The sequence below is a fragment of the Mesoplodon mirus genome (genome assembly GCF_964341445.2).
Source record: "Mesoplodon mirus genome assembly, chromosome: 6".
NCBI lineage: Eukaryota > Metazoa > Chordata > Mammalia > Artiodactyla > Ziphiidae > Mesoplodon > Mesoplodon mirus.
The window spans coordinates 81,621,925-81,647,895 of record NC_138982.1 but is presented as its reverse complement, the minus strand read 5'-3'; the positions used below and the strand labels follow the sequence as shown (position 1 = coordinate 81,647,895).

General features: G+C 43.2%; 1 protein-coding gene across 2 annotated transcripts in view; it reads left to right on the top strand.

Moving 5' to 3' along the window:
* Nucleotides 1–4,040: 4,040 nt before the first annotated feature.
* The window catches only part of PLA1A (phospholipase A1 member A), a 34,514-nt gene continuing 12,583 nt past the window's right edge, over nt 4,041–25,971 (top strand). The window contains exons 1-6 of one of the 2 annotated variants that reach the window (XM_082624788.1): nt 4,041–4,308; nt 12,514–12,715; nt 14,710–14,887; nt 15,412–15,520; nt 16,804–16,905; nt 19,356–19,445. In XM_082624788.1, the coding sequence (XP_082480914.1) occupies nt 4,236–4,308; nt 12,514–12,715; nt 14,710–14,887; nt 15,412–15,520; nt 16,804–16,905; nt 19,356–19,445 (754 nt within the window). In that variant the 5' untranslated portion in view covers nt 4,041–4,235. The remainder of the gene's footprint in view (nt 4,309–12,513; nt 12,716–14,709; nt 14,888–15,411; nt 15,521–16,803; nt 16,906–19,355; nt 19,446–25,971) is intronic. The other variant, XM_082624787.1, reaches the window with a different exon arrangement.

Here is a 25,971-nt window from a genome sequence, read left to right as displayed (position 1 = left end):
GCCTGTGGCCTCTCTCCACCTTCCCACAGCTATGAGGTGACATCAAAAGGAAAGATGGTGGTGGGTTTGAGATGCACGTTGGGGGCAGGGGTAGGAGTGGGCAGAGCTGAGCCCAGCTAAACCCGTGGATGGGCAGATGGGTCACTTCCAGCCAGTTTCTTCCACCACTTGGAAGGCCCAACCCAGGGGACCCCCGGGGTGTCCTCTTCCTTTGACCTTCTCGTGGAATTGCCAGTACAGTACTGCACACCTGGCAACAAGCTCTCAATGTTCACAGGTCATTTTACTTTGAAGTTAGAAGATCTCAGGGAACAGAAACTAAACCATAGAATTTGGCATCCAACTGTCATTTAAAAGCTGCAATTTTCAGTCTTTCTCAAAATTTGGAGGCCTGGAGACACCTGTGATACATTTTCCTGACAGGTGTAAAGCAAGGGTCTACCTGTTCTTCCAAGGAAAACAGAGACAGAATATAGACAGCTTTAAAATGAAAGCAAAGTTATGTGGTTTGGGGCACAAAGGGCATGAAGTATTCTCTTTACATGAGTTTAGATGGCCTTATGCTCGTGTATTATGGTTTGTTCTGAGAATGGGTGTGTATGTGCGTGCAGGCCTGTGCACGCATGTGTATACACATGCAGTACATATAGAACACCAGGAGTGGAGGCTCCAAAATCATGCTCTTCACCTCAAATTGGAAAGGAACCTGGCAAAAGATCAGACTTTCCGAAAATCGAGTAGGATAGGGGCTTGAGCCATTTTGGGCTGTGCACTAAAATTTCATGAGAAGTTCTAATGGGTTTCTATGCGCCCTTAAAAAACAAATGAGGGCTTCCCTGGTGGCGCAGTGGTTGAGAGTCCGCCTGCGGATGCAGGGGACACGGGTTCGTGCCCCGGTCTGGGAAGATCCCACATGCCGCGGAGCGGCTGGGCCCGTGAGCCATGGCCGCTGAGCCTGCGCGTCCGGAGCCTGTGCTCCGCAACGGGAGAGGCCACAACAGCGAGAGGCCCGCGTACAGCAAAAAAAAAAAAAAAAAAAAAAAAACAAACAAATGAGGCAGGTGGAAAGAATTTTGTTTAGTGTGAAAAGCAAGGTGCAGAGGGTTTGTGTAGTGGGTCAGCAAGTGTGTAAAAAGTTCAGAAAGGATGGGATAGAATAAACTGGTGAGGCTCAGAATCATAATTTCCTAAGATTATTTTATATTAGTATGTTAGTTTATATTCCCCCCACTCCCAACCCCACCCTTAAACTGAAGGCCATGCTTCTATACATGTGTGCATGCACACATGCACACACACATAAAGGCTTACTCATTTATGGAACTGTCAGCCCGGGATCCTGAAGGAAGGTGAGGAAGCTAGGAAGCTGGGAATCTGAGCTGGGAATGGGCAGGCAGGAAAGGCCAAAAGAGATTCTATGGATTCCAGGGGTTATAGCCAGTAGCTTCCTCTCTTCCCCTCCACTCCCTTCTCTTCCTCTCCTCTCTTTCTTTCAAAACAAGTGTTTAACGAGCACCTATTATGTGCCAAACACAGTTCTAGGCAGGAGGCACACAACAGGGAGCCCTGAGCAATGAGCACTGGATATTGAACCCGGTGTCCTTGGTCTCTTGCTTGCCTCCCTGTGTTCCTTGATCCTAGGCAAGTAAAGCCATCTGACTCCACTTCACGGTGGGGGCCTCTATGCGGTCTTGGGATCAGGTCCCTTCCCACTGCCCTCTCTAAATGAGCACACCATACCAGAGGTACCATGCCTTTCCTTAGCAAAGATTGAGCGCTGGCTGCGTGGCAGGCACTGTGCTAGGCGCTGGGGACACCTCACTGAACAAAAGAGGCCAGAATTTTGCCCTCCCAAGGCTGACATTCCCCCTGGGGGAGACGGACCATATACACTGATTATAAGCTGGTGTTCCCTACCAGTGTCTCCTGTAGAAAGATCTCTATACTCACCTTCTAAAACACGTCACCTCACTTTCCAGGCGGACCCCGCTTCCTTGGCCCCCTGAAGCAGTGCTCCCCAGGTCTCTGGCCTCTGTGAGCTTTAGTTTCCTCACTGGTGAAACGGAGATGGCTGTGGTTAGAGCTAACAGAAGACTGGTGGCTCTGACGTGCGTACAGTCACCTGCGGAGCCTGCTAGAACTGCAGAGTCTGGGGCCCAGCCCCAAGGAGTCTCATTCAGTGTGTCTGGGTTGGGCCCAGTGGTCTGCCCCCCGTCCCCTGGGTGACTCTGAGGCAGGTGGTCTTGCCCAGGACCACTCCAGCCCCATGTGGAGAGCACTGCACCAGACGATGAATGTGACAGGGAGGGCACTCTCTACATGTCAGCTGTGTTGATGTTGCACAGGGAACACTGTGCTGGAAAAGCTGGAATGACTGGCCTGACGCGCCAGCTCTGGGTGTGATGGAGTGGCCAGGAGAATGCAGTCCTCAGTCTCCTGCTGTGAGGAGCCTAATTGACTGATGGTCCTGGTTGCTACCCTTCTGGATCTACCCTCGTCTTTGTGCTGAGACTGCCCACAGCTAGTGACTGAGCAGGGCAAGGCTGCTAACACAGCTCATTTTCATAAGAGACTTCAGCTTGAGGCTTCCCCGCTGCCTTGGCCAGGACATTCCAGGAACTGCATGGTGTTCTGGGGCTTCCTGTGCAATCCTCTTTCCTTCTCCCTGTCCTGCACAGGTGTCAGCCCTGCAGCAGGGTCTAAAGGGTCTCCCTACTGTCTTCAGCTCCCCTTTTTATTCATCACAGGTCTTATCCCTGATAAATTTCTTGCACCTCTGGTCCCGTCCTGGCTTCTTTTCTCTGAGGACCTGGACCTCTACACCTGGCTTGGTCTCTGACATCAGGACAGCCTTCGGTAGTGCCCTTCCTGGTGGCAACAGCACCTGATCAGTGGCATCATGTGCAGGGTGGGAAGCAAGGCCCCTCCAAAATCATTTTATCCCTGTCTTGGGCAGGCCTGGCACAGCTTGGTGCAGTGGTTGGTGCCGCCTGTTGACACAATGGTTCAGAGCATGGCCTCGGGAGCTAGGTTGTCCTGCTTCAAATCCCAGCTCTGCATGAGCTTGTGTAAGGTACTTAACCCCTCTATACCCTGAAGCTGTATGTAGATAGTACTCCCCTCACAGAGCTATGGTCCAGGAAGTTCCATACTGCCCTGTTGGTGGGTTCTCTGCCTCACAGCAATGTGCTGCAATTAAGGAGAGCTGGGTAAGTACGGTGCCTCCCCCTTCCCCTGACCCATCTAGAACTAGCGCTCTGTGGTTTCTGCCACTCCTTTGGGTGAAGGGTTCATGCAGTATACTGGAAACACCCTGGTTCCAGGCCAGCTCTGCCACTTCCAGCAGAAGGGTCTCCATAGGTCATTTTCGTTCTCTATTTCTTTGTTTCTTATCAGTGAATTCAAGACACTGAACGACTCTTCTTAGAGGCTGGACTTCTAGCCCCAAGATTCTATCAAAGGATAGTACTCTCAGAGGCCAACTTCATCTTCTTTCATTATTTCCGTTAAATGTACACTAAACATGTTAATACATTGTTGTCTCAGCTCTGTGCTGGGCACTGGGGACTCAAAAATGAAAAGAAGAGGCTTCCCTGGTGGCGCAGCGGTTGAGAGTCTGCCTGCTGATGCAGGGGACACAGGTTCGTGCCCCGGTCTGGGAAGATCCCACATGCCGCAGAGCGGCTGGGCCTGTGAGCCATGGCCGCTGAGCATGCGTGTCCGGAGCCTGTGCTCCGCAACGGGAGAGGCCACAACAGTGAGAGGCCCGCGTACTTCGAAAAGAAAAGGTTTTTGCCCTCAAGCCACTCAGGGTCCTCCTAGGGGGAAAAAACGTCCACAGATGACTCTGGGACAATGTGGGTTTGTGATCCCCTAGAGATGAAAGAGTTCTGCCTTGGTTTTTACTAACATTTTATAATGGGAAGTGGGAGAGGTGCAGGAAATAGTTTCCTGATGATGTTTGGCTCAGAGAGGAAGGGCAATGTGTTTACATGTCCCCTGCTTAAAAAAAAAAGAAAAGAAAAAAGTATATTTCTTTTCATTGAGAAGAAGAAACAGAAAAACTGGGGATGTTAAACAAATAGGGAGAGACCTGTTACAGGTCATGAGGCCAGTTAATGATTAGTGAGACCCGAGTGGGTGTTTAGTGTTCAAAACTGTGAGAGCCTGGGTTATGAGATCTCTTTGTCATTAGGGGTCGGCTTCACCCCAGCTCCGAGACTTCCAGCTCAACGATGGCCCCAGACCCCTGGGAGGGCTGCTTCTGGTCATGGGGGCTCCTTCTGTGGCTCAGTGTTGGAAGTACAGGTAAGTCGGGGGCTGGGGCCTTGAGTGGGACTTCTTTCGGTCAATAATTCTATTTTTTCAAGCCATCTATTTATGTAGCACTAACCTTTGGAAGGTCCCCTAAAAGCCCTCTCCTGAGATGAATTTAAAAGAGGGAGAAAAAAACCTTCAATCATAATGGGAATGACAGCACTTTCTTAAGTCACAAAAATTGAACTTCCTCTAGTTGTTTTACTCATTTTTCTAAAACCTGCGTTACTCCTTTCACCTTGCACAAGCCAGGAAGAGTATAAAAAAATAAAATGTGATGAATTCCAAAACATGATTCATTTTCACCCTGTAAATATCCATTGTTCCAAGATATATTTAATTTTAAAAATTTTAAATTTCCAAACTATCAACAATTTTGTCCTTGAGATTGTTAGAGGTCCTTTCTAATCTTGCCGACCCAGCTCAAGTTCAGGCTTGTCATCCCTCTTGGCAGTACTATGATAACTAGTCCTGTTCACCACAGATAACCAATGACCTTTAGCACAGTTTCTCTCAGATGCCATTTGCATGGTGCCTTTCCCAGTGAAAACCCCACCCACCGCTCTCCCTTGCTTAATATAGCAAATCTAAACCCTCTTATGGCATAGGGCATCTCGGAAGAGTAAAATCCCCTCCTCTGACCAGCAGTGGCATCACCTTTGGAAAGCTCCCTTCCCTCTGCCCCCAACAGCAGACTGCTTTTGTGTCATGTCCACGAGACATTTAATTCTCATTCCCCAGCTTTAGGGTGTGTCATTCTTTCTGCCTGTAGTTGCTCACACTACCTTTTTGTTCATTTCTGCTCTTCACGTCTTCCAAAAAGGCCTCCATGATTCATACTTCCCTTGCAACACCACAGGCCCCTGCTCACCCCTTCCCTGCATCAACGGTTGGCGTTGAAAAGGTGCTACTTAGCTTCATGTGTGCTTTCTCCTAACGCAATCATTTATTTGAGTGCATGTGTGTGTGTGCGTGTGTGTATCTAAAGTGACCGTATATCTTGTTGGTTTTTTTTTTTTTTTTTTTTTGCTGTACGCGGGCCTCTCACTGCTGTGGCCTCTCCCGTTGCGGAGCACAGGCTCCGGACACACAGGCTCCGCGGCCATGGCTCGCGGGCCCAGCCGCTCCGCGGCATGTGGGATCCTCCGGCATCGGGGCACGAACCCGTGTCCCCTGCATCGGCAGGCGGACTCTCAACCACTGCGCCACCAGGGAAGCCCTATCTTGTTTTATGAAGTGACTGTTTATACACTATATACTAGATCTAAAAGGATTTATATTTTACACATTTTTGATAAATGTGAGAAAAACTGCCCTGCAAAGAAGTCATAACTGTTGATTTGTACGTGAGCATGTCTGTTTTCCCACCCTCTCCAACAACACTTTGTATTATCAGATGTTTTTCATATTGGCAATCTCATAGAAAAAATAGTATTACACTGTTGTCTTAATTTTTATTTCTTATTGTGATTTGTGCTTCTGGTGTCTTGTTTAATCAATCTTCTTATAAAAATAACCTTTCATATTTTCTTCTAAACTCTATGGGTTTAGATGAAGATCACCAGGGACAAATCTTGTGGTCATGCGGTATTGTTTTTTTCCTACTCCTGTGGGGTATTTTTTAATATGATGTTGAATTTTATTTGCCAACATTTATTTTTATTTTTTCATATATTTCTATTTATTATTTTGTGTATTTGTTCATAAAGGAAGTTTATCTATCATTTTTTTTCTTGTATTGCCCTTCTCTGGTCTTGATACTAAGATGATTATAACCACATAAAATAAGTTTCTGTTCTATGAAAGAGTTTTATATAAGATAAAGGTTACTTGTAATTTAGAGGTTTGGTGGAGTTCTCCAATAAAACCCTCTGGCTCTAGTGTATTTTAGGGCCAGAGAAGACTCTTGATTACCAGTTTGATTTTTTCTTTTTTTGGTGCTAGTAGGTTTATTTGGATTTTTATTTCTTCTTGAGTCAGTTTCAGGAAATTATATTTTTCATTGCTTTTAAATTTTCCAATGCATTTCTCTGGGAATTTTTAAGAATATCTTTTATACTTACTGTTCTGCAGTTTTACTATCAACTGCCTATTTCTATAGATTTATTTCCTTTTTATCTTGCTCATTACCCTGAGTATAACTTGTGATTAGAGAACTCATATCTCTTTTCAGTTATGGAAAATTCTTAGCAATTACCTTTTCAAAATATTGTTTCTTCTCCCATTCTCTTCCTTTAGATAACAGCTACTAGTTAAATGTTGGAGCCTCTCCATCTATTGTCTGTACTTTTTAACTGCACTTTCATATTAAAAAGCTTCTTTTACTTCTTCTGCACTAGATATTACAACATTGATTCCATTTTTATTTCCATGACTATCTTTATCATTTCCATTTTCTAATTAGCTTTTTACTATATATCTTATCATTTATGCCCATTTTTATTTCATAATTTCTTATGCTCTGTCTTTATTTTTATCCTTGTGTATTCTCAGCATACTTATGTTAAAGCTTTGTCAAAGATTTTTTTTTTTTTTTTTTTTAATTTTTGCGGTACGCGGGCCTCTCACTGTTGTGGCCTCTCCCGCTGCGGAGCACAGGCTCCGGACGCGCAGGCTCAGCGGCCATGGCTCACGGGCCCAGCCGCTCCGTGGCATGTGGGATCTTCCCGGAACGGGGCACGAACCCGTGTCCTCTGCATCGGCAGATGGACTCTCAACCACTGCGCCTGTCAAAGATTTTTTAAAACTTTATTTCACCTGGAATGAATTCATGATCCACTTATTGGCTTTATCGACTATCTGTGTAAACACTTGATTTCTTTATATATTTGTTTTCAAGCTTTTTAAAAAGTAAACTAGTTACTGAAGTACAACATACATACAGAAAGGTACACAGATTATTAATACACAGGTTATTAATACACAGGTTAATAAATTTTCAAAATGATTTCACCTGTGTAACCATCATTCAGATCAAGAAATAAAATGTTACCAGATTCTTAAAACCCATTCCCTGTATCCCATCTTACTCACTACTGCCCCAAAGATAACTCTTATCTTGACTTCTGACACAATAGATGTTTCATTTTAATTTTCAATGGAAAATTTGTTTTCAGTCTCTCTCTTCATCTCTCTGTCTCCCCACCCGAGGCCCCATCTTTGCCCTCTCTCCTCCAGAAAGGTGCGTTGTCTCAGCTCCTGTGAGTGCGGCCTTGTCTTTCCATCCTGTCTCCCTAAATAAAGCTATAGCCCCAGTAAAAAGTCAATAGCTGTTTTTGTTTGTATTGTTTTTGTTGTTAGCTTCCTTTCCTGAGTCGGGGAGCCCCTCTCCACCGCTGGCTACCACTGGTGGGTCTTCCACACCTGACTTGGAGCACTTTTGGATCCCGCTTACCTCACAAAACTGAATTCTTACAACCACTGTCTTCTCTCAGACCTGGAACCCATCACCATTTTGCAATTCTATTCTTGTTCCTGTTTTGGAGATATTATTTTTATATTTGAGATTGTCTATGTCTTTTTCTCTCTCTCTTTTGGATATTCGTCTGTTACTACTCTTTGGCTAAAGTGGTGCTTGGAGAGATGAGGTATCTGAGCATGATTCACTGTGCCACGTTCCATAGTCTTGAATGACGGACAGTGCAATCCTATCGTCTGCAAATATCGGCAATTTTTTCTCCCCCTTTTCAAACCTTATAATTTTTATCCTATTTTATTGTCTTGTTTTACTAGCTAGGACTAGAACTTCCAGTCCAATATTTAATGGAAGCACTGATAGCAGACATTCTCATTTGTTCCCAGTTCTGAATGGAATGCTTCTAACATTTCACCAATAACTATAATCATTGCTATAGGCTTTGGGTAGGTACCCTTCCTTTCTTATGTTGAAGAGTGCTGGGTATTGAATTTTATCGTGTGTTTTTTCCCTACATCTATTGAGTTGAGCATATGGTTTTTTTCTTTAATTTGTTCATATGTGAATTACATTAATACATTTTCTAATGTTAAACCATCTTTTCATTTTTTTTGGATTAAACCCTGCTTGGCCATGATGTATACTTGTTATCCTCGAAGGATTTGACATTTTATCTAGGATTTTTATGTCTGTGTGTAATAGTGAAACTGGCCTTTAGTTTTCCTTTCTCCTTCTTTCCTTGTCCAGTTTTGACATTTTGGCTATTTTCATAGAATGAGTTTGGATTCTTTCTCCCCTTTTCTATTCTCCAGAACAGTATGTGTAAGATAGGAATTGAAGGATTGTTAGAATTTCTCTGTGAAATCTGTCGTGATAGAGTTTTTTGATGAATAGATTTAAAACTACTGTTTCAATTCTTTTATACTACAGTTTTACATTTGATTTTCTGTTTTTTCTTTCTTGACTAAGTTTTAGTAAGCTATAGTTTTCTAGGGGATTATCAATTTTCTAGGAAAATATCTATTTTTTAACTGTTGGATGGGTATAAACATGTTATTTTGTGGTTTAAAAAATCTACTGGGCTTACATCCCCTTTTAATTCTCTATATTGTTTATTTGTGACTTCCCCCTTTTTTTCTTACTCTATCATCAAAAGTACATGTTTTTTTTTTAAGTACATCTAGTTTATTATTCTTTTCAAAGAACACCCTTTTGGTGTTTATTGTGTGTGGCAGTTTCTATTCTAAGCAGTAGAGTGAACAGAATGGATAAAAATCCCTTCCTTCTTTGAAAGTATCTTCTAATGTGGGGAAATTAATAAACAATACATTTAATAATAAACTGGTAAATAAAGAATCTCCATTAGGTGATGATTGCTATAAAAATAAACAGATCAATTTAAAGAAAATTGAGAGAACAGAGGTGAGGCACATAGGCAGATTGCAATTTTAAATAGAGGGTTAGGGACTTCCTTGGTGGTCCAGTGGCTAAGATTCCACACTTACAATGCAGGGGGCCTGGGTTCAATCCCTCATCAGGGAACTAGATCCCACATGCCGCAACTAAGACCCGGCGCAGCCAAATAAATAATAAATAGGGGGTTAGAGGAAAGAAGATGCCATTTGACAGGCAAAGACTTAAAGGAGGAGAGGGAATTAGTCATGTGGATGTCCAGAGAAAGACACTTTGGGCAGAAGGAATGGCTAGTGCAAAGACCCTCAGGTGGGAACCTGTCTAGAGAGAGGAAGAGCTAGGAGGACAGTGGCTGGAACAGAGGAAGCAATAGTCAGACAGGCAAAGGGCTCCCCAAGGGGATGGTCTAAGATATTTAGGGCTTTCTTCCACTGTTAGGACTTTGGATTTGATTCTGAGTGAAATGCCTTGGTGGCTTTTGCACAGAGATGTGACATGATTTGATTTACTTTTCTACTACTGTGTTGCAAATAGACTGAAGGGGGACAAAAATGAAGGCAGGAAAAGCATTACAGGCTACATAATTTTGAGAGATGATGGTGGCTTAAACCAAGGTGGTGCCAGTGTAGGTAGTGAGAATGGTTTAATTCTGAATATTGTGTTCTGAGGATTTACTCACCATTGTATGGGGGTGGCAGAAAACAAAGTGTCAAAGATTTCTCCAGGAAGGTCAGCCTGAGCAACTGCATGGACTGAGCAGCTACTGATGCTGTTCATATTCATTGTTTTATTTAATTTCAACTACTTCCTTTTTTTTAAAAAAACGATTTAATTTTATTTATTTTTGGCTGCATTGGGTCTTCATTGCTGTGCACGGGCTTTCTATAGTTGCGGCGAATGGGGACTACATTTTTTTGTGGTGCACGGGCTTCTCATTGTGGTGGCTTCTCTTGCTGCGGAGCACGGGCTCTAGCTACGCGGGCTTCAGTAGTTGTGGCTCTTGGTCTCTAGAGAGCAGGCTCAGTAGCTGTGGCGCACAGGCTTAGTTGCTCCATGGCATGTGGGATCTTCCCAGACCAGGGCTCAAACCTGTGTCCCCTGCATTGGCCAGCAGATTTTTTTTTTTTATCCACTGTGCCACCAGGGAAGTCCCTTAACTATTTCCTTTATATTTCTTTTCCTACATTTTATTTGGTGTTGCTGTTTTATTCTTTTTCAGCTTTCTGAGTTTAAGATTAATTTACCTAATCTGTGTCTTTCCCCATTTTCCCCTGATATCTACATTTATGTTTATAGATATCAGCCTAGTACTGTTTTAGCTACTTTAACTCAAGTTTTGATATTGTATTGGTTTTATTGTTATTTAGTTTTTAATATTCTCTGGTCTCCATTGTGATTATTCTTTAACTCATTCATTACTTAAAAGGGAATTTTAAAATCTCCAAATGTGTCTTTAAATAACTTTTGTTACTGATTTCTAATTTTATTACATCTTATTTAGATAACGTTGTCTGGAATATATTGATTCTGCGATGCTTGTTGGGCCTTGCTCTGTGACATACTATGCTTATTTAAAAGGACTCAATTCTCTGTCTGATGGATGCAAACCTCCCTACATGACCAATAGAGCAAATGTATTCATGTATGTGGTTCAAGTCTCATGCTCAAGCAGAGTCCTTTCATCTTTTCTTCAAAGAGCTGGGAGAAGGCAGATGAAGTAGTCAAGTCAGGCATCGTTCTCTCTTGTGTCCCATGGGGGCTCAAGTTGCCACAGGCTGAGGAGCCTGGGGGCCTGCACAGTCATAGTGGGCTTCATCGCTGGGGTGTCCAAGACCTGGCTGCTCAGAAGGGAGATACAAGGGAGCTTGGGGACCAGGTCTGGGACTTAGGTGCTGAGGTGAGGAAACGGCTCTCAGCACTCTCTAAGGGTGCGGTTCCCACAATCTGCTCACAGTTCCACAGCCCAGCGTACCCCAGATCCACTTGCTTATTGTACATGTGCTCCCCCGTTACCTCTGAAGGCAGATAACCATTCCAGAAACCTGAAATAGCTGTCTTCCTGGTGAAGAGCCCTGCACAAATCAGTCTGCAGTCTGGACCTGTCTTCTGATTCTGCAGATAGTTTTGTCCCATGGCAGGAATATGAGGTAGCTAACAGCACCAGGACTTCGGGGCTGGGGGGCCAGTGCGACAGTGTGTGCCCTGCTGCTCCAGCCGGTCTCTTTCTGTAAGACCAACTGGGTGTCAGGTGCCCCCCCTCTTTATCACAGGCGTGAGGGTGGGCTGTTGGGTGTTGAAGATAGGCCAGATTTTTAGCTCCCTGGGAAGCAGGAGTTTCATGCTGCTGTATCAGTTCAGTATTGTAGAAGGCCTTTCAGTGACCTTGACCATAAAATATCCCGTTTAAACGTACCTGTTGGAAGGCACTGTAGAATACATACAGCTCATTAAGGGTCCTCTCTACCATCTGGCTGGGCAGCCATGTGCTGGACGCTGGAAGGCTCTGGAGTGGCTCTGGACTGCTCATAAGGAAAAGAAGTGATGAGGCTGGAGGGGGGAGTTTGAAACCCTCTGGGATGGGGTGCTCAGACCAGAATGAGCCTAGTCCCCAGGGCAACTGCTCATTTCATAGCCCAGAAAACTGTATTATTTAGCTAGGACTGCTGTAACAAAGTGCCAGAGACTGGGTGGCTTAAACAACAGAAGTTTATCATCTCCCAGTTCTGGAGGCTGGAAGTCTGAGATGAAGGTGGCAGAGGGTTTGTTCCTTCTGAGGGCTGTGAGTGAAGGAGCCATTCCAGGCCTCTCTCTTTGGCTTGTAGATGGCTGTCTACTCCATGTGTCTTCACATCATCTCTCTTCTTTGTGACCAAATTGCCTCTTCTTATTAGGACACCAGTCATATTGAATAAGGGTCCACCCTAAAGGCTTCATTTCAATGTAATTACCTCTGTAGGGACCCTATCTCCAAATATAGTCACGTTTTGAGGTGTTAGGGGTTAGGACTCCAACACATGAATTTATGCAGGGGTGGGGGGACTCAGTTTAGCCCATGACAATATCCATTTCACCATGGCCTTTAATCTTCTCTAGCTGAGCAATATTCATATTCTCCTCTGGTATTTTATCTTTATACCAGAAAAATATATATGTGAATTTATACTGTGAAAAATATACACAGATTTTGGTTACAGAAGTGATGCCTTTAATAAATGAGTCTGCTTATTACACTTGCTGATTTATGATGAATGCCTATAAGCCCCTGTTTCTCTCTTCCTTTCAAGAACACCTATTTTCCTTTTAAGAACAGATGACCTCACCTTGGATATTTCTTGGTTTTTTATTTGTTTGTTTGTTTTTTCCTCTAGGAGATGCACCTCCTACCCCACAGACAAAGTGCACTGACTTCCAGAATGCTGATCTTCTCCGAGGCACCAATCTCAAAGTCCACTTTCTCCTCTTCACCCCTTCTGATCCTCTCTGTGGGCAGCTCGTGGAAGAAAGTAGTGACATCCGGAACTTGGGGTTCAATGCCACTCTAGGAACCAAGCTAGTTATCCATGGATTCAGGTGGGAGCCAACCAACCAATAGGATCATCTCAGCTAAGAGCTAGAAAGTGACCATAATTCCATAGGAAGTTAGTGGGGAGCAAAAGGTCACAGGTCCCATTGCTCACCTCCTGCTGACTTTGAAGATGTCTCATAGCAGCCTGAACACACATCGTGTTGTTCTTTCTTTTTGGTCACATACGTTACTCCTCTGCTAACTGTAAATATGTGTGACCCTGGACACACTCTCCAGCTGTAAATATGTGTGACCCTGGGCAAGTCACTTTAGCACATAGAGCCTTGGTTTCCATATCTGAATAAAAGGGAAGTTGTAGAGATGGTCTCAGTGATCCTTTCCTCCCGAAGTGTGGGTTGCACGATTCATCTCAGCCAGTGAGGTTGTAGGCTTTGTGCAATCACTCAGGGGTAACATCGTGGTGTTTTTATCCAGGTTTTTTTTTTTTTTTTTGCGGTACGCGGGCCTCTCACTGTTGTGGCCTCTCCCGTTGCGGAGCACAGGCTCCAGACGCGCAGGCTCAGTGGCCATGGTTCACGGGCCCAGCCGCTCCGCGGCATGTGGGATCCTCCCGGACAGGGGCACGAACCCGTGTCCCCTGCTTCGGCAGGCGGACTCTCAACCACTGCGCCACCAGGGAAGCCCTTATCCAGGGTTTTATGTCCTCTTCTTCTCTTCTTCCTGGGTTTCATGACCTAAGAAACTTCCTCTTCCATCTCTCCCAGAGGTTAGCGTTTCTCAGGCACTACACACTTCTTCAAGTTCTCTGAGGCCCTGCAGGCCAAATTTTGTTGTAATGCATTGTCTCTGAGTCCCAATTTAATCACCACCCTTCCTTCCAACATCTTCTCTCCAAAGCCCGCTGAGAATGCCGGGAACAGAAAAAAGTTGCTGAGAGGAGAGAGGGAGAGAGCATGGTGAAAGAGTAGCCCTATGGAGCAGCTGGAGTTGGGGGGCCCGATGAAGAGGTGGACAGTGGGGCACTGCACAAAGGGTCACCATTTCCTCATCTCTGGGTTCTCTCTGCCTCTCCAGTCCCTCACTCCAGGTCCCAGCCACATCCTCCCTCAGACATCCCTTCTCTCTCTTGTGCCGAAGTCTCTTCTCCGGCAAATCTTGCATTCAGCCACTACCCAAGGCTGAGTGTGTGCCCTCAACCCAGAGATAGCTAATGGAGCTCAAGAGCTCAGCAGCCTCACTCTGCTGCCCGCTCCCAGATGCCCCAAAGCCACGTTCCCTGGCATACACCCAGTCTGGGCCCCCCTGTCCACGCGAGCAAGCTCTGGGCCATTGAGAAAACTTCTTCCCCATTCCCAATCTCTTGGGAAAGCTCTCTGAAAATTTTCCTATTCTTCTTCTTTTCCTAGAAAAGTCCTATTATACTCTAAGTTCCAGAAGGATAAGGAATATATCATGTTTCTTTATTTCTCACAAAGCACCTAGCATACTGCCTGGCCCATTTGTTGAATGAAGGTAGGAGTGAATGAATGAATGAGTAAATGAAAACATCCTCAAGGAAAGTGCCTATACTATAGAATGAGAATTAAGATTGCAAATCTTAACTCTAATCCACAAAGCTATCTTTTCTTTCCCATGAGTAACACAAGCAGGGTCAGTGCAGTGGTTTGTGTGGTCTATGCATTACACAGACGTACCTGACTCAGGGCCGGGGGCTGAACTCTGACCTGAGCTCTGAGCCCTGGCCTCAGGCTACATCCACCTGGAACAAAGGTACTCTTTTATAATTTACACACAGGCTCCACATGTGCAGTCAGGAGCCCTAACTGCTAACTTTGAGATTATGTCCTCCTTATGCTCACAGTGTTGTAGGATTTAGTGCCCATACCCGCCCCCCCCCCCCAACCCTGCTGACTTGTGACTTTTTCTCTGGGTTTGTTCTATTTATAGAAATCTCATTGTAATTTCCATGACAATGGATGCTGGCTGGGAAGATAATTTTTCTATCTTTTCTTGCCCCCCCCACCCTCCCCCCGTCTAGGGCTTTAGGAACAAAGCCTTCCTGGATTGATAAATTCATCAGTGCCCTTCTGCAGGCAACAGATGCTAACGTGATCGCTGTGGACTGGGTTTATGGCTCTACAGGTGTCTACTTCTCAGCCGTGGAAAATGTGGTTAAGCTGGGACTCGAGATCTCCCGTTTCCTCAGTAAACTCTTGGTAGGTGTAGAAGAGCTTAGGGTGAGTTCTGGCTGCTTACGGGGGAGCAAGGGGTCAGAAAGAAAGAAATGACATGTGAGAAGGAGCTTTAGGTGGAAGCAGAGCCACCCAGTAGTCTGTGGGTCTTCCGTTCGAATCTCAACCTAGCCGCTTACAGTGCTGACCTTGGGCAGGTTTTTGAACCTCTCTGAGCCTCCTGCTGCTCCTCTGTAAAACATGCCAGTGCATGTTACATCAGGGGTGCCAATGGCTGACTCTTCTAGGTCCTCAAGAGGAAATGGCCATGGTCATGCCTCACATACTTTGGACACCAAAGGGAAAGTGAGTGGGTTGTCCAGGTGGGGCGCCCAGGGAGAGGGCAAGTGATTAACAGGGTGAGATTCTGCACTTTTTCCCAAAGCATGTGTGGCTGGTGTGTCATGCCCAAGACCTTCTGCTTCTGATGCCTCAGGGAAAAGTGTTACCCTTGTAACGCCAGGGGCTGCTGTGACACAAATGTAGCTCACTGTAAATGCCCGTTCTAGGTGCTGGGTGTGTCAGAGTCCTCAATCCACATCATTGGTGTCAGCCTGGGGGCCCACGTCGGGGGCATGGTAGGACAGTTCTACAAAGGCCAGCTGGGACGGATCACAGGTAACATTCTTCCCTGCCCATCCTCTCAGGTTTAGAGAGAGAGAGAGAGCGCACAAGAGAGGTCATGACCTGGAAGAGTCTTTTCTAAGGCAGGCAGAGGGAAGTGTTGGGCCTTTGTTCTTATGATCAAGTCATCGATCACCACTGAAATTTACTCATTGTGGCCCTTTTGGATAAAATGATATTGTGTTGTTACTGCATGATCTTTAATGTCAGTGTTAGAGGCTATGTATTTCTTTCTGAGCCTCAGTTTCTACAACTGTAAAATGGGTTGTAACAGCTCATATATCCTTGGCCTACTATGGAAATCACCTGTAGACAGTTTTGTTAAATACTTGCAAAGTGCTGGGAACTTTATGCTTCAGGAGCTACCCTCAATTAATAAGGGACCAGAGCTGTGTGGTAAATACCCTGGCTTCCTGGCACTTCATTGAGACAATTCTGAGTCATGTTCTACAGCGTCCTTCAGAGGGACCCCAGTGGGATGAGACCCAAAGAGATAATCTATTCATTAAAATTTTCTTTCGTTCTCTGACTTGTTTTTCCACTCCCTCACTACGCTTTCTGTGATGCTCTCCCAAATAAGCTACTTGCACTTTATTTTATTTATTTATTTTTTTTTTGGGCGGTACGCGGGCCTCTCACCGTTGTGGCCTCTCCCGTTGCGGAGCACAGGCTCCGGACGCGCAGGCTCAGCGGCCATGGCTCACGGGCCCAGCCGCTCCACGACATGTGGGATCTTCCCGGACCGCGGCACGAACCCATGTCCCCCGCATCGGCAGGCAGACTCTCAACCACTGCGCCACCAGGGAAGCCCCGCTACTTGCACTTTAAATCCTTGTCTCACCGTCTGCTTTTTGGGAGGAAGAGGAAAAGGGATCCAAGCTAAGGCCTGGGGAGAGTAATATTTACTTTGCTCTGTTGTTGTAAGGACTAGAAAGTGTGAAAGTGCCCAGCACAAGGCCTGGCACATAGTAACTACTCAAAAAATTATAGCCATTGTTATTACTACCTGAGGACCAGTATTACTGACATTAATCCTGGCCAAATGGTTGGTGTTAGCAAGCACATTTCAGAGCCAGAGAAACTGGGTCATTGAGAGGTTAGAGACAACAGAGTAGAGCTTCCTGGGAAAGGTGGTCCTGAGCTAGTTCTCTTGCCCTTGGGTCCTTGTTGGGGGACTCCGATCCGAACCGGAAGGGTTGCCCATGTAGGTGTGCAGTGGGTCCATGGGGCTTCCTGTGGCTGACACGAAAGGGTCCCTGACATGTCTGTCCTTGCAGGCCTGGACCCTGCTGGACCGGAGTACACAAGAGCCAGCCTGGAGGAGCGCCTGGACCCTGGGGACGCCCTCTTTGTGGAAGCCATCCACACAGACACGGACAGTGAGCTGGGGTGGGGGAATGAGCACAGGTCAGAGGCCAGGAGGCTGGCATTTATCTGTGTGGCCCTGGGAGGAGACCCTTCCCCTCTAAGCTTCTGTTGCAGTGAGGAGTTTACCAGCATGATCTTGAAAGTCTCTTCCAGCTCTGTCATTCTCTGAAGACTGAGATGAATGATTTTATTTTTAGCCAGCAGCAGAAAGGAGGATTCTCATTTGTGGACCAAAACTGTTTGGTCATGAGTCTCACTCTGATTCAACGCTAAGCTTTGTCTGAGGTAGTACTCAGAGGGTACTTCTGCCGGGGAAAGTCTTGCTGCTTTTTCAGGGTGAACATGCCTGGCCCCAGGAAATTGGGGCATTCCACTCCTGGGGCAGGTACTCAGACCTATCAGGACTTCCCTCCTCCCCAGAGGATAAGGCCAGCCCTCAGTCTAGTGAAGAATGAGAATTGCCCCCTCCAGTAATGACAGGCACAGTCAAGAAGCCCCAGCTCTGAATCCATCACGACCAAATTAAGCTCTTCTGACCAGCGGGCACTCCTCCTCATTTCTACTCGACGTCAAACACCCACAGAGTCTGGTGCCAGGCCCCATGCTCAGTGTGTTGGATACAAGAAGAAATTACATTTGTCTCTGACCAGAAGAGTTTGCAGTTCAACTGAGAGATGGCCATGTCTCATTCCATTTGGCTAGAAGCCTTCTTTCAGCATTCAAGACTCACGGATTCAGGATTCTGGAAGAAACTCATGCAATCATATTATTCAACCCTCTTTCCCACCTCCATTTCACAGATAGGAAACCAAAGTCCATAGCCCTCTGCTTAGCTATTAAGTTAATTAAACATGCCAATTAACAAGGTTAATGCCTTATATTCCTAAATTTGCTAAATAGGTGACTCATTGGTCCCTGTTTACCTGTGCTAGGCTTCTCAGTCCCCTTCAAAGTTGGAGCCACTTCTTAATGTGATTTTTAAAAAAAAGGCATTCCATTTATTCAGTCGGTCTTTATGATCTATGTAGCAGGCACTGAGAATACTACAGTGCACAAGGCATCAAATAAGATCCCTGCCCACATGGAACTTACAAGCTAGTCGGCAAGCATTCGTTCACTATTTTGTTCAATAAATAAGTATTTGGCACTAACGTGTGCCAGGTACTGTGCTGGTGTTGGGGATAAAGCAGGAAAAAAGACAGGTAAAGGCCCTGCCGTGGTGGAGCTTACATACAAGCAAGCAATCAAGATAATTCCACCCTGTGATTATGATAATGAGGGATATGGGAGAAGTGTGACTCAGCAGGGGGTTCGGGGTCTGCTTCAAATAGGATTATTGAGGAAAATCTGGCCAAGTAGGTGATATTTGAGGTGAGACTTAGTGGATGAGAATGAGCCAGCTCTGGAAAGAGTGGGGAGAAGAACACGCTAGGGGGAGAGGACAGCCAAAACGAAAGCCTTGTGGGTGGGGGCAGGCGGAAGAGCCACGTGGTTAGAGCGTAGTGAGTGCTGTGCTGAGAAAAGGGAGCAGGACCAGGCTGGACGTGGCGAGGAGTTTAAATTTTATTCTATGATCAGTGAGGAGAGGGCGGCGATTTTGGATTTCCTTAAAAGAATACTCTGGCTGCTGGGCAGAGAATGGACTGCCAGGGGACAGTAAGGGAAGGCTCACTGGAGGGTGTTTGCAGTGCTGGCCTGGGTGAGGGGGACAATAGTGGCATGGGCGAAGGTGGTGGCAGTAGAGACGGAGAGAAGTAGAAAGACTCAAAATATACTTTGGAGGTAGAGCTGACCCGACAGATGATGGGAGAGGATGAATTCTAGGTCATCACTTAAGCCCTGGATAGATGACGTTAAGCAAGTAATACACGCTCAGTTGCTTACAACTCTGATAGATAATATGAAGAAGAAAATCAGGGTCTTTGGCAGCTGAGTCTGACCAAGTCTGAGGGGTCAGATATAGTCACAATGATGAGATGCAGGCTACAGCCTCTCAAACTCATCTCTTTGTAGCCAGATTATATTTCTGCTCAGTCATGAAAGCACAAAAATATGTGGGAGACTGGAAATGCGGTCCCCCACACACATATCTGAACTATCACTTGAAGCAAAATAGAAACTATTCAACAAGGAAATTTACCAAGCTTATTATAACATTTACTGATTCATAAAAACTTATATTAAGGGATATTTTTCTTGATTTTATTAGGCAAATATGAGTATCTTCTTATAAATTTATTCTTAGCTTCCTTTCAGCATGGCAAAACCTGTTTAGAAAACCATCGGAGGGCTAGTTCTGTAGTCTCCCAGCACTTAGGAATGAAGTGGGCACCCATTCAGCACAGAGAGGGGGTGGGCCCCCAAGGTCAGACCTCAGGCTCTGCTGCTGGTGGACCCTGCTATGGGACCTGGAAAATAGGCCCCTGCAGTAAGAGGTTAACGGGGTTCTGCCTCCTTGCAGATTTGGGTATTCGGATTCCTGTTGGACATGTGGACTACTTCGTCAACGGAGGCCAAGACCAACCCGGCTGTCCCACCTCCATTTATGCAGGTCAGAAAGCCAGAGAGAGTTGGTGTGTGGCTGCCCCAGAGACTGGAATTTACCAACAGGCTTCGTGTTGAGTCAGCCAGTATGGGCCATAGGGGGTCTTCCTTACAGTGTCCTTTGCTGTGTCCCATCAAGCTTACTCAGCACTTATTAAATGGATGTCTCTGGAGCCCAGGAATTCTAGGGGAGGAGTGCCTGAAATTAAAAGCCTGCTCCATATTTAGGCTCCCTCCCCACTTCTTAGGCCCTGCTGTAATCCAACGTCACTCAAGCCAATAACCTCTCTTCTTCCTGGACCCCGCTTTGTGGCAGAGTCCACAGTAGCTACATCCTCTGCAGAGCCTCGTTGTGGCAGAAACAGACTGATGCGCCCAAAGCTAGCTAGCTGAAGGATCAATTCAGTGCATGACCATTTCCCCAAGCTAACTAAATTTAAGTTCTCTAAAATTGCTTTCAAGATAATCTTCTTGAATACATTCAGTGAATATACATTTCTTCTCTTCTAAATTTATTCTTCCAGAATGTTCTTTTTGGATATCTTAATTGAATATATTCTTAGCATAATTTTAAATTTATCAAAAGCTAAGCGTTAAGGATTGTGTAGTCTTCTTATATTCTTATGAATATAGCCAACCTATCAACATTTCATGTGGGAATTTTATTTTGATTTCTGATTACTATGTTTTTAACCTTTTCCTGCTTTACCAAAATTTTAACATTTTAAGGATTCTTTTGACAACTGTGTTGAGTAACCACTAATCCAAACTTACCAACTTTACTGATTTTCCAAAAAGATGTTTCTTTTAACAATTCATAAATTTTTCAGCAATTCTGATCAGATGGGATGGTTTGATTTTAATGGCTTTTAAATTTTTCTTTGGCATTTTAATTGGCCACTTTTTCTTTTCTTCATGACACAATCTGAGAAGGGTTTAGTTTGTGTCTCCCAGCTCCCTGTTGTAGCTAGAAGGAGGTTGGCCATAGACAGTGTCCCAACTCTGGGGGAAAGGAAAGTCAGCAAGCAGCTCAGACTTGGTTCTGGTCCCAGAGAGGGGGTCCCAAGGTGAAAGAAGAGTCTGAAGACCCTAAACCCTGGAGTTATGGCTCATTATAGACCTCTTAGCCCCAGCAAATTCATTCAGTGTGAATTATTACAGATTTTAAAATAATCAACAAAAGGGGGAAAGTGGGGGGGGTGGTGGTGGTGGTGTGATGAACTGGGAGATTGGGATAGACATATATACACTAATATGTATAAAATAGATAACTAATAAGAACCTGCTGTATAAAAATAAAATAAAATAAAATTCAGTAAAATAGTCAACAACAACAATAACCAGAAAACCAAGTGTCTGTTATATTGGGACATTTGGCAAATTCAGTGTATCAGTTACTTGGTGAGGTGAACCTCAACACACTGGCTTTCTTTTTTTTTTTTTTTAGGTTGGTTCCAATTTTTATTATTGTTGTTAATAATAACACAGTGAATGTGCTTACACACCAACCTTTCCCCTTTCTTTTTTTTTAACATCTTTATTGGAGTATAATTGCTTTACAATGTTGTGTTAGTTTCTGCTGTATAGCAAAGTGAATCACCTATATGTATACATATATACACATATCCCCTCCTTCTTGCATCTCCCTCCCACCCTCCCTATCCCACCCCTCTAGGTGGTCACAAAGCACCGAGCTGATTTCCCTGTGTGATGTAGCTGCTTCCCACTAACTATCTATTATACATTTGGTAGTGTATATATGTCCATGCCACTCTCTCACTTCATCCAGGCTTACCCTTTCCCCTCCCCATGTCCTCAAGTCCATTCTCTACGTCTGCGTCTTTATTCCTGTCCTGCCCCTAGGTTCATTAGAACCTTTTTTTTTCTTTTTAGAATACATATATATATGTTAGCATACGGTATTTGTTTTTCTCTTTCTGACTTACTTCACTCTGTATGACAGACTCCAGGTCCATCCACCTCACTACAAATAACTCAATTTTTGTTTCTTTTAATGGCTGAGTAATATTCCATTGTATATGTGTGCCACATCTTCTTTATCCATTCATCTGTTGATGGACAAGTAGGTTGCTTCCATGTCCTGGCTATTGTAAATGGAGCTGCAATGAACATTGTGGTACATGACTCTTTTTGAATTATGGTTTTCTCAGGGTATATGCCCAGTAGTGGGATTGCTGGCTCATATGGTAGTTCTGTTTTTAGTTTTTTAAGGAACCTCCAAACTGTTCTCCACAGTGGCTGTATCAATTTACATTCCCACCAGAAGTGCAAGAGGGTTCTCTTTTCTCCACACCCTCTCCAGCATTTATTGTTTCTAGATTTTTAGATGATGGCCATTCTGACTGGTGTGAGGTGATACCTCATTGTAGTTTTGATTAGCATTTCTTTAATGATTAGTGATGTTGAGCATCCTTTCACGTGTTTGTTGGCAATCTGTATATCTACTTTGGAGAAATATCTACTTAGCTCTTCTGCCCATTTTTGGATTGGCTTGTTTGTTTTTTTGATATTGAGCTGCATGTGCTGATTGTGTATTTTGGAGATCAATCCTTTGTCAGTCGCTACATTTGCAAATATTTTCTCCCATTCTGAGGGTTCTCCTTTCCTCTTGTTTATGGTTTCCTTTGCTGTGCAAAAGCTTTGAAGTTTCATTAGGTCCCATTTGTTTATATTTCCATTTCTCTAGGAGATGGGTCAAAAAGGATCTTGCTGTGATTTATGTCATAGAGTGTTCTGCCTATGTTTTCCCCAAAGAGTTTTATAGTGTCTGGCCTTATATTTAGGTCTTTAATCCATTTTGAGTATTTTTGTGTATGGTTTTAGGGAGTGTTCTAATTTCATTCTTTTACATGTAGCTCTCCAGTTTTCCCAGCACCACTTATTGAAGAGGCTGTCTTTTCTCCATTGTATATTCTTGTCTCCTTTATCAAAAACAAGGTGACCATATGTGCGTGGGTTTATCTCTGGGCTTTCTATCCTGTACCATTGATCTATATTTCTGTTTTTGTGCCACTACCATACTGTCTTGATTACTGTAGCTTTGTAGTATAGTCTGAAATCAGGGAGCCTGATTCCTCCAGCTCCATTTTTCTTTCTCAAGATTGCTTTGGCTATTCAGGGTCTTTTGTGCTTCTGTAAAAATTGTGAAATTTTTTGTTCTAGCTCTGTGTAAAATGCCATTGATAGTTTGGTAGGGATTGCTTTGAATCTGTAGATTGCTTTGGGAAGTATAGTCATTTACACAATGTTCATTCTTCCAATTCAAGAACATGGTATATCTCTCCATCTGTTTGTATCATCTTTAATTTCTTTCATCAGTGTCTTATAGTTTTCTGCATACAGGTCTTTTGTCTCCTTAGTTAGGTTTATTCCTAGGTATTTTATTCTTTGTGTTGCAATGGTAAATGGGAGTGTTTCCTTAATTTCTCTTTCAGATTTTTCATCATTAGTGTATAGAAATGCCAGAGATTTCTGTGCATTAATTTTGTATCCTGCTACTTTACCAAATTCATTGATTAGCTCTACTAGTTTTCTGGTAGCATCTTTAGGACTCTCTATGTATAGTATCATGTCATCTACAAATAGTGACAGTTTTATTTCTTCTTTTCCAATTTGGATTCCTTTTATTTCTTTTTCTTCTCTGATTGCTGTGGCTAAAACTTCCAAAATTATGGTGAATAATAGTGGTGAGAGTGGGCAAACTTGTCTTTTTCCTGATCTTACAGGAAATGGTTTCAGTTTTTCACCATTGAGGACGATGTTGGCTGTGGGTTTGTCATATATGGCCTTTATTATGTTGAGGTAAGTTCCCTCTATGCCTAGTTCCTGGAGAATTTTTATAATAAATGGGTGTTGAATTTTGTGGAAAGCTTTTTCTGCATATATTGAGATGATCATAGGTTTTATCCTTCAATTTGTTAATATAGTGTATCACATTGGTTGATTTGCATATACTGAAGAATCCTTGCATTCCTGGGATAAATCCCACTTGTTCATGGTGTATGATCCTTTTAAGGTGCTGTTGGATTCTGTTTGCAAGTATTTTGTTGAGGATTTTTGCATCTATGTTCATCAGTGATATTGGTCTGTAGTTTTTTTGTGACATCTTTGTCTGATTTTGGTATAAGGGTGATGGCGGCCTTGTAGAATGAGTTTTGGAGTGTTCCTCCCTCTGCTATATTTTGGAAGAGTTTGAGAAGGATAGGTGTTAGCTCTTCTCTAAATGTTTGAAAGAATTCACCTGTGAAGCTATCTGGTCCTGGGCTTTTGTTTGTTGGAAGATTTTTAATCACAGTTTCAATTTCAGTGCTTGTGATTGGTCTGTTTATATTTTCTATTTCTTCCTGGTTCAGTCTTGGAAGATTGTGTTTTTCTAAGAATTTGTCCATTTCTTCCTGGTTATCCATTTTATTGGCATATAGTTGTGTGTAGTAATCCCTCATGATTCTTTGTATTTCTGCAGTGTCAGTTGTTACTTTTCCTTTTTCAGTTCTAATTCTATTGATTTGAGTCTTGACCCTGTTTTTCTTGATGAGTCTGGCTAATGGTTTGTCAATTTTGTTTATCTTCTCAAAGAACCAGCTTTTAGTTTTATTGATCTTCGCCATTGTTTCCTTCATTTCTTTTTCATTTATTTCTGATCTGATCTTTCTGATTTCTTTCCTTCTGCTAACTTTGGTTTTTTTTGTTCTTCTTTCTCTAATTGCTTTAGGTGTAAGGTTAGGATGTTAATTTGAGATTTTTCTTGTTTCCTGAGGTAGGATTGTATTGCTATAAACCTCCCTCTTAGAACTGCTTTTGCTGCATCCCATAGGTTTTGGATCATCGTGTTTTCATTGTCATTCATTTCTAGGTATTTTTTGATTTCCTCTTTGATTTCTTCAGTGATCTCTTGGTTAGTCAGTAGCATATTGTTTAGCCTCCATGTGTTTGTATTTTTTACATTTTTTTCCCCTGTAATTGATATCTGGTCTCATAGCATTGTGATTGGAAAAGATACTTGATACAATTTCAATTTTCTTAAATTTACCAAGGCTTGATTTGTGACCCAAGATATGATCTATCCTGGAGAATGTTCCATGAGCACGTGTGAAGAAAGTGTTTTCTGTTGTATTTGGATGGAATGTCCTATAAATATCAATTAAGTCCATCTTGTTTAATGTGTCATTTAAAGCTTGTATTTCCTTATTTATTTTTATTTTGGATGATTTGTCCATTGGTGAAAGTGGGTTGTTAAAGTCCCCTGCTACAATTGTGTTACTGTCAGTTTCCCCTTTTATGGCTGTTAGCGTTTGCCTTATGTATTGAGGTGCTCCTATGTTGGGTGCATAAGTATTTACAATTGTTATATCTTCTTCTTGGATCAATCCCTTGATCATTATGTAGTGTCTTTCTTTGTCTCTTGTAATAGGCTTTATTTTAAAGTCAATTTTGTCTGATGAGCATTGCTACTCCAGCTTTCTTTTGATTTCCATTTGCATGAAATATCTTTTTCCAACCCCTCACTTTCAGTCTGTATGTGTCCTCAGGTCTGAAGTGGGTCTCTTGTAGACAGCATATATACATGTCTTGTTTTTGTATCCATTCAGCCAGTCTGTGTCTTTTGGTGGGAGCATTTAATCCATTTACATTTAAGGTAATTATTGATATGTATGTTCCCATTACCATTTTCTTAATTGTTTTGGGTTTGTTATTATAGGTCTTTTCCTTCTCTTGTGTTTCCTGTCTAGAGAAGTTCCTTTAGCATTTGTTGTAGAGCTGGTTTGGTGGTGCTGAATTCTCTTAACTTTTGTTTGTCTGTAAAGATTTTAATTTCTCCATTGAATCTGAATGAGATCCTTGCTGGGTAGAGTAATCTTGGTTGTAGGTTTTTCCCTTTCATCACTTTAAATATGTCCTGCCACTCCCTTCTGGCTTGCAGAGTTTCTACTGACAGATCAGCTGTTAACCTTATGGGGATTCCCTTGTATGTTATTTGTTGCTTTTCCCTTGCTGCTTTTAATATTTTTTCTTTGTATTTAATTTTTGATGATTTGATTAATATGTGTCTTGGTGTGTTTCTCCTTGGATTTATCCTGTATGTGACTCTCTGCACTTCCTAGACTTAACTATTTTCTTTCTCATATTAGGGAAGTTTTCAACTATAATCTCTTCAAATATTTTCTCAGACCCTTTTTTTTTTTGTCTTCTTCTGGGACCCCTATCATTCGAATGTTGGCTCATTTAATGTTGTCCCAGAGGTCTCTGAGACTGTCCTCAATTCTTTTCGTTATTTTTTCTTTATTAGGCTCTGTGGTAGTTATTTCCACTATTTTATCTTTCAGGTCCCTTATCCATTCTTCTGCCTCAGTTATTCTGCTATTGATTCCTTCTAGAGAATTTTAAATTTCATTTATTGTGTTGTTCATTATTGTTTGTTTGCTCTTTAGTTCTTCTTGTTCCTTGTTAAATGTTTCTTGTATTTTCTGCATTCTATTTCCAAGATTTTGGATCTTCTTTACTATCATTACTCT